We start from the raw sequence: 9,291 nt of genomic DNA on the forward strand, positions 1-9,291 counted from the left end.
ATGCATTTGAAATTAATTATCATTGTATAAATCTAATATAATTTTGAAATGCACTTGGAAGGCTAATCTAGCAACTTTTGATCCTTATTTGCAGGTAAAAGGCTATTTATCCCATTAACAGAGCAAATACTGGAGGATGGGAAGGGCTTATCTTCTAATAGAGGTATCACCCTAATTAGAAGGAAGAGTGAGAGTTTTAAGACAGAATTTTGTAAACTACACTGAGAATACCTTATTTTTTTGTGAGGAAAAAATGGTGAACTTATTTTGGGAAAGTTTCCTATTTTATCTTCTTCCTAAGCTACCACCATCCAATATATTAAAGATTCTGAGAAGTTCTGAAATAAAGGAAATAATTCAACACAATCTATACTTACTCAACTATCAGGAATTCAGAAAAAAAAAAGCTTATTAATTTCAGCTCTAATTTCCACTTTAATCTGTCAATAGTGGCCGCCTGGAACCACCTCACAAGATGAGGTGAAGAGAATCGATGAGCAATTCCTACCAGTAGATGTGTGGGCCACTGTCTGTTGGGCCATTAACAGTTTGGAAAATGCTCATATGGGAAAAGCTATGAACTTTCGATACTTGGCTCCGTTCCCTTTTTCACATCTCCCTTCTCTACTTAGGAGCTAGTAAAGGAGGTAAGGAAAGGGGAAGTAATATTGTATTAAAATGCAAGGAATGGTTAAGTCCCTGTCAACTTTACTCTCTAACCACCCTTTTCCCATAAAAATATTAAGACCTTTAACTTCGTGGATCCGGAGACAGCAATGATTTAAACATCTCGTCTAAGTGTGAAGAGAATGTAAAGAGTGAAAAAGATCCTCTTCCTCCTACTCAGTAGTCTATGTTCTGAGCAGGAACCAGTTTGAAAAAGATGGGTGACTCTCCCAGGGATGAGTGGCAGGTATGTCCATTTCTCTGGAAGAGCCACCCTCTCTACTAGAGGACAAACCTAAAATGTCAGAGCCTCACATGGTTCCCTCTTGAGTCCTTTTAGGAAAAAAATTAGCAATGTGAGGAATAGCACAGCTACTTCAAGGAAGTGAAACAATCTTCAGCTGACCTTTTCTTAACTGGGTCTTAACTTATTTGAGTTCAGATCTGCTTAGGTTATGAGCATAAGACTTGGGAGAACCAATTCAATGTGTGCAAATATAATAAAGAGAAAGATCACTTATATAAAATAGTGCAGGCAGGTAAGAATAGCAAATAAGCAGGCTCAAGCAAGAAATGTGTACTAACACCCTAGTCTCTCCAGTATCCATCTCCGTCTCCCAGATCAGTCAACAAACATTGCTGGCCTTTAAGAAGTTAAAAATTTCAACACAGCTCACCCAGTTTGTTCCTCAGATGTCTCAAATCATGTACCCTCACAGTTCCCAGCTGCATGAACAACTGACTGATAAAATCAGTGACATCCTATGAAGAGTTCACAATGGGAAACTAAGTCATTATGTTAAGATTAAGCATCATCATGAAAGAAAACAAAATTAGGCATGGATTATTAACCTTTGGATCCTTTCTCTAAATTGAAACATTCTTAACAGTAAAGCCCAAGTTGTTAAAATTTCAAAAAATACAAAATCTGGATCTCAGTATACCGAATTTATTTTAAAACAAGTAAATTACCCCAAAAAAACAAATATTATAACAGCTGAACTGTTAGATCTTAAAAATGAACCCAGAAAGCAGAGTGAAAAAAATGTGACAAGATTCCCAAATCTTTACTTGTAGAAACAGGATGGGCATTTCTGGCTGTTGCAACAAGCTTGAAATTTACATGTCACTAGCACACAAAATGTGCTATAAATCCTCTGGTATGGCTTTCCCAACATACAGCTCATTTCCAATACCAACTTGCTTAAGAAACACCCACGGAAACGTTTTTTCAGTTTAGAGTTCTACTAAGACTGGTGGGCCCCAAATAAAAATCAATGAAATCTGCTTGATGGCCATAAAATAAAATTTTTAGCCACGAGTCTGGTTTCCCTTGAACACATCTTCTTTATCCCTTGAGTCGCTTAATCTTTAAAATGAAATCTTGAGTTCCTGCTCTACTGCTTCTTTTTACAGCCTCTGAGAAAATGAAATGAAAAGCGGGAAAAGGCTAGAAAGTCTATTCAACTTGAGGGTGTTCTTTGGGATTTAGTTTCTTTCATGACATCCTTTCCAATTAGACTGGATATGTACAGAGGAGCTTTATACATGTTCATTTTAAAAAATGAATATACATAAAAGCATAAAAAATCATTTATCCACCCAACACCAAGTCAGCCATAATTAAATATTGTTTCATTATGTTCTGTTTTCATTTAAGAGGTTGGCTGCTTTTAATCTGCAGGTGCTCTCAAGGGGTGCCAATCTGTTGGGTTTGCTGATGATAACCAAACAGTAAAGCAATTAAATTTGAGAACTCTAGGAACTAGCATGCAGATAGTACGGTCATTTATTTTGGCCAATACATTATTTTAAAAGAAAACTGAATATGAATGTTTCTAAGAACGTTTCCATTTGCCATAGATTTCACTACTTCCTTACTCTTTTACATTAAGGTCATTTCAAATGCTTAGGTATGTGGGCCCTAAATGCATCTGAGTTCATAACCCCCTATAAAGGGTTCATATATTGGAATGTATGTGGGAAGTTGAATAGAAAAACATATCTTTTAAGAATATATATCTACTGCTTCCTGTCAAACTCAAACTATCCAAAAACTTTCAGTGTCAAGATTTATCTCCTTCCAAGCTTTTACCTAGCTTGAAGTCCTACACAAAAAAGATTATACCCACTTCACTCTCAATTTCTCAAGCAGGTAAAACCTCACACACACATACACACACACATGCACACACACAAAGAGCTTACAAACCTCAAATTATGAAAAATGCCCATTTTCCAGGTAAGGCCTGAGAACTTAATAAAGCAAATTCCTAGCAATGGTAGTGGTGTCACAACTGCTTCAAAGTTGGAATGCAGGGAGAATGATGTGGAAGCTATCTGCTCTGTTGAGCTGCAGAAGAGTCTGGGGAAAAGGTTGACCAGCAGTCTAACAAAATGCCCTGCATGGATTACCTGCTCAGCAAACTCAAGCAGCAACAGTAACAAGCAATGGAATGCAAATATGCCATCTTATGAAAGCATATCTGAAGAAGGCAAAAGGAAACAAGTGGTAGGGTCTGGTATGAGTCAATGGACAGAAGTGGAAATCCAATTGATTTATAGACTAACAACATACAAAATAAAGACAATATACATGGCAAAAATGGCAGATGTTTCTTTGACACTGGTAGGTTGAATAGATTATGGCATAGTTTACAGAAGATATTTTAAATAAATACTGCTTATGCTTTGGCAAATTTTCATTTCTAAAAATAATTTTCATTTAAAAGAGATCTTCTAAGTCTGTAGAAAAAGCCACATGTGCTTTTGCTCATTTAAATAGGTTTGCATTTTTCTTGAATTAGAACCCAGTTGGTCTCCCCAGCACCAATGCAGGAAATGCCCTGAGGTGTGAGGTAAAAGACAGCAAGCCTTTCTGGCCAGCCAGTATCACCAAAACTGCTTGCCTCTCCTATGACCTACAGTTAATCCCAGTCTATCGTTTTTCTCAAATTTTTAAAAATTCAGTTCCCCATTACTCTGTCAGTTGGGATTTGCCAAAGGCACATAGATTTTATCACTCTGCAAAACATTTTACCTAGAACTACTTGATTATATTAAGAGAATTTTAAAGCCAAGTATCTTATATATCCTACTCTTTTCTTTTTTTTTAAGATTTTATTTATTTATTCATGAGAATACACAGAGAGGAGAGAGAGGCAGAGACACAGGCAGAGGGAGAAGCAGGCTCCATGCAGGGAGCCCGACGTGGGACTCGATCCTGGGTCTCCAGGATCATGCCCCGGGCTGAAGGCAACGCTAAACCACTGAGCCACCCAGGCTGCCCTCTCCTACTCTGCTTATTGAAATTATGATCCTATCACAAGGTCTGACTATTGATCAGTCAGAGTGATGGATTTCTCAGCACGAGAACAGCCCTGATAACGGTTCTGGTCAAATTAGGCACTTAAAAATATATACTGAAATCAGTTAATGGAAGAACACTCTTCCTATTTTTATTCCTATTCAGTGAATGCCTTCCAGGAGCCTAGGATTAGGTAGGCTTCTATCCTACAACACTATATATATTGATTCTCCCGACATGTGGCTGAATACACTTGTAACCTAATTTGGCTTTACAAAGTGGCTCTCTATTGACCTATGACTTATGTTCTGAAGCTATGGAAAAATACTGAATCTGCTTATACCGTGATTTAAAGAGAAATACAAAGAGGTATTCTGATTCCCCCTTCAGCCACAAGCTGTTCCCGCTGTCCCTACCAGCTTTGGATTCCTATTTAAGCTGAGAGCAGAAAAACTGATGGAAAAGTATTAATATAGGGAAACTGCCAATATCTATTTCTGGTTATGGCTCAGAGAATTAAATGGTGACTTTAGAAGTAGGCCCAACAGTTTTCCCATTCTATAGAAGGGAAGAATGAAAAAATTTTCTAAGCCAAAAGTGTAAAACTATTTTATTTACTCATCTATCTATACTTACATATAACTAACACTTAAATAGTTTTATTTTACTCATCTATACTTATATACACTTAAATAATTTACTCATCTATACTTATAAATAGTCTAATACTTAATTTTTTATTCAACCTCTTTCTCAACTGAGTTCTACTTCATTGATTCATTTCTTTTTAAACAAATGATCAACTAAGTACCTAGTATGTGTCAAGCAAAAAAGGACAAGGGGGAGGGAAGGTAGAGTACACAGTGAACAACTGTCTTGAATAGCTCTTTGCTTGTACATCAATTCCATAGGCAAGCGGTTCTCAACCTGCAAAGAACTTTTGAAGCGTTATCGTGGAGTACCTACAACAGGTCTGTAGAGTCCTAGGCTCATCGATATACAGACCAACAATTAGATTCAGATTGAATTATTCTTATCATCTACGTATTAAGATTAAAAAAATTCGTATAGATATGTTCATGTTTTTTTTTAAATAAATAGTATCCTGGGGTGATAGTAAAATGTTTCATAAATGGTTAAGCATGGGCTCCAATTAATAAAATGAATAGCCAGCCCTCAACTGGATCCTCAAAATGGATAGATCAGCTCCCACCAGCTGATTATCAGACCAGCCAATCCAGGCAAGAGGGGATAACTTTTTCCTCTTGTTCTCACCTTCTTTTTCCTCCATATTAAAGAGGGATTCTCAGGAGAAATAAGCTATTATTCCAAGAAAAATAGTTGGCTTAGATGTTATCACGTAACACCATATCCTAATGATTAGATCATGAGAAATCACAATAAATTTAGAGGTTACTCTCTTGTTGGTGCTTTTTTGGTGCTTTCATCATCTTTAACAGATTTATTCTCCACTTTCCCATGAATCCCTATAATTGGCCAACTCTTACCAGATGTTCCAAAGGCTATAAAACCTTCCTCCATGAAAAAGTCTGTTTGTTTATACTTTATTTATAGTAAGCAACAGTGAGTCTCAGGCTTGTGTCCTCAATCTACTTAAACCAGTGAACACTCTGCTAAGAGGAAAAGTTCCAACTTCAGAAGGATATCTGGGATGGACTGCAATGTGTGTAAACCATTTCATCCTAGAATGTATCTGCAATTGGAAGCATTGTGTTAGAACGGAAGAATGGACAACACTTTGTCCTCCCCAGTGAAAGAAGAAAACAAGCTAGACGGACAGGGCTACCTTTGACTTTAGCCCAAGGAGTAACTCAAGTTCTCCATCTCTTTGTCACAGCTTCATAAAGTGAGTCATTCACATTTATATATCTAGCACACTATAGCACAGATGGTCCCCAATTTTATAACGGTCCAACTTACCATCTTTGACATTACAATGGTGTGAAAGCTACACACATTGAGTACAAACCAGACTTTGATTATTGATCTTTTCCCAGGCTAGCACTATGCAGTAGTGATGCTGGGCAGCAGCACCATATCAGCCAGCCCAGTGATCACAAGCCCCACCGCAGGGCTCTAACTCAGGACCCCGAGATCAAGTGGGGACACTTAACTGACTGAGCCAACCAGGTGCCCGGTGGTGTCACTTCTGGTTATCTTCTTGATCTAAAATCAAAATTCTGAGGGTCTGATCAGAAGCAGCTTCAGATATCAAATCATTGAAAATACAAACACACTTCCAACGAAACTGACCTTAAAAAAGGCAAACCACTTGTAGTCGTTCAACACAATCTCAAAGCCTTGATTGTAAATGATGGTAAAATGGCCCGTATTGCCAAAATTATCATACGCCGTGTCCAACTTCTCAAGATGCACCACTACTTTTTTTTCTGGTGGTCCTAAAAAAAATGCACAACAAAGGAAAATTATTTTGACTTCAAATGGGAGGGGAAATCTCTATAATTTCCATTATTTAAAAATGCTTTCCTTTCATGCTACTGGATTTGGACCAGTCTGGCTTGTGAGGAGATCAGTCTCCACCCTGTTGCCTCCATCTGTACAGTCCCACAGGGGTCTCAGATCTGTGAAGTGAGGGCTCAACAGATACAGATATGGCAAGTAGCCCAGCAGGAAGACAGGCCCCAAAAAAGTACAGCCCCTATCTTCTTAGAGCATCCAAACACTGAAGAAATTTGTCCACTGAGGAAAAGGAGAAATAAGGGATGTTTAAAGTGACAGGCAGAAATGGGTAGAATACAAAATGGTAGTGGAAAAAAAAAATGCAAACATAAACTACAAAAGGATCTGCTATCAGATCACAAGGACAAAGGAAACTATCTCTTCAGAGAAGAAAAGAGGTATCTCTCTCTTCAATGGCTCTACATTTCAAAACCTCAGAATCTGAATCCTTCCACAGCATTCAGCAAACTCAGTTTCTATCCTATAAAGCTAATTTGTGCTGACAGAAACTAAGCTTTCAACTTTCAGAATATGGGGGTGTAGATCTGTGTGTTTTTCCACTAGATTAAAGTCCAAGATAGAGGCTCACAGGCAGAGGCTGCCTGAGAGTTCTGCTGTGTCCATCTGGAGATTTCACACTCTGGGCGGGTTTTCCAGGTTTCAGATTAATGCTCTGAAACAGAAGATTGCATGTGACAGAAGAGCACAAATTCTGATCTCCCTTTGCTTTGGATATCCTAATTCAACGTTTAAAACTGAAGATGTTTATAATGCCCAGGATTACGAAATGCCACATAGTCATCTGGAGTGGAATTGGACAGTTGAATAGGTCTGTTTTAGTATCAAATGACCTGGCAATCTTCGTTCTGCTGACAAGGAGACTGCAGCAGGGTGTTTCACTCATTCTGCACATGCCACAGGGTGGTAAGGGTTTGGGCAGAACAAGAGTGCTTCTTTTGACCTGAGGTTGCTTTTTTCTCTTCTCCCTTCACTAAATTATTTGTCCTCAGTGTAGATGTGGTATCTGGGGGCATATGGAATATGCCAGTGGTGTTAGCACTAGATACTTACTGACAGCCTTCCATGAGCCAGATGCTATGCTTGGCTCTGGGCATCCCAAAGTATAATTACTGGTTAAAGAGTCATTTTTAAAAAATAACAATAAAAGAAGGAGAAAGAAAAGGAGGAGCAGAAGGAGGAGGAGGAAAGAGAAGGGAAGAGAAGGGAAGAGAAGAGGAGAAAGCGGGAGACTTTTATATCTCTCTGCAGCACAGGAAACCTTGTGGAGCCATCCCCGAAGTTTTCTTGGACTAGTAGCACACGTGTAAACCAAAAACGCGAGGCATAAGGGCTCTTTTCCCACAAACTAACAAAAGGAAAAGTTTTTCCCGTTATATTCTCCACTGTTTGAGCTCATATTCCATGGGCACAGTTTTTTTTTTTTAATGCAGACTGGACAGGGAGCTGGGAAGACTGTCCGGTCTCCACTCTCTTCCAAACTAAACCAAAACACTAAAACCCAGGGAAAGAAAAGTTCCTGAAAGAAAAGTCTTTAGGTACTGTAATAAGCAAACGAGAATCGAGAAGTCCCCAGCTGCTGAACTTTGCCTTCTCGGCCCTGGAGCGGGAAGGGGCGCCCCAAAGGGCCCCAAGGGCCCGGCTTCCCCTGGCAGCGGGCGCCGCGGGGGAGGTCGGCACAGCTCGGAAGGGGTCGGGGGGGGGGGGGGCGGCGACTCACCCATCACCGAGCAGTTGACGCTGCGGGACCCCGCGGGGCCCACCTGGAAGACCCACGTGCCCAGCAGCTCCGGGTGGGTGCAGTTGGCAGGCGTGTCGCCGAGCGCGGCGCGGAAGCCGGAGAGCAGCAGGAGCGCGGCGGACAGCAGCGGGCCGGGCCGGGGACCCATGCCGGGAGGTCCGCGGGGGAGCAGAGGCCGAGCGCCAGGCCGGCCGCACCGCGCGAGCCTTGAAATAGCCGGAGCTGCCGGAAACCCGCGGCCCGCGGGGCTGGGGGCGGGGCGGGGCGGGGGCGGAGGGGGCGGGGCCGGGGCGGGGCTGGGGAGGAGGGGGCGGGGCGGGGGCGGGGCGGGGCGCGGGCCGGCAGGTGAGCTCCGGGAGCCGCTGCTCCGCCCCCGCCTGCGCCCGCCCTGCGCCCGCCCTGCGCCCGCCCTGCGCCCGCACAGCCGCGGCGGCGGCGTCTAGCCGTGGGGCGTCTCCGAGCGCTTTGACTTTGCTCCCTGCAGAGTAACGGGCAGGAGGTGGGGGGAGCGTGGGGAGAAAGAAAGAGGGTGTGGGCTGGGAGGCGACCGAAGACGAGAGGGGGCGGGGCCGCAGTCTCGGGGAGGGAGACTGGCCGCAGAGCCGAGGCGAGGGGCGGAGGGGCACTGGGAGGCGGTGAAAGGGCCCGGAGAGGGAGCCCGACGAGCGCGGTCCTCCCGCCGGCGTTTCTGCCCCACCGAGTCCTCACCCTCCCCTTGCAAGGACCGTACTTGCTGCCCCAGCCGCCCCAGCTGCTTCAGAACTGCGCTTCCTTCCGTTTTCCAAAACCTTCACAGCCTTTTTTTTTTTTTTTTTTTGCTTGATTTGTTCTGGTTTCCTGTTAATGGTGTTTGCTTATTATCCACAAGAGAATTCAGTCGTAAAAAAAAAAAAAATTCAGTTGCAATGCAAACTCGCGGGGTTTGTGTGGGGGTTGTTTTTCTTCCCCCTGCAAACTGGACGGGGTTTAGGTAACACCTGTCGGCGCACACACGCACCCTCCTTGTACAGGTGAAAGCGGGAGGCGCAGGGGAAGGAAGTAACGTGCCCAGAGTGAGGAAGGAAGCTGCCGGGAGAAA

The 9,291-nt window shown here is 42.5% G+C and overlaps 1 protein-coding gene across 3 annotated transcripts in view; it reads right to left on the minus strand.

Annotated features, from left to right (window-relative positions):
- CTSC (cathepsin C) overlaps positions 1-8,473 on the minus strand; it is a 35,947-nt gene extending 27,474 nt beyond the window's left edge. Inside the window, exons 1-3 of one of the 3 annotated variants that reach the window (XM_072794967.1) lie at positions 8,193-8,442; positions 6,248-6,393; positions 1,344-1,428 (exon numbers count right to left, since the gene is read on the minus strand). In XM_072794967.1, the coding sequence (XP_072651068.1) occupies positions 1,344-1,428; positions 6,248-6,393; positions 8,193-8,361 (400 nt within the window). In that variant the 5' untranslated portion in view covers positions 8,362-8,442. Of the gene's footprint in view, positions 1-1,343; positions 1,429-6,247; positions 6,394-8,192 lie in introns of all 3 variants that reach the window. The other 2 variants (XM_072794968.1, XM_072794966.1) reach the window with 2 other exon arrangements.
- Between the last annotated feature and the right edge of the window lie 818 nt (positions 8,474-9,291).

The sequence above is a fragment of the Canis lupus genome, chromosome 23, assembly GCF_048164855.1.
Source record: "Canis lupus baileyi chromosome 23, mCanLup2.hap1, whole genome shotgun sequence".
NCBI lineage: Eukaryota > Metazoa > Chordata > Mammalia > Carnivora > Canidae > Canis > Canis lupus.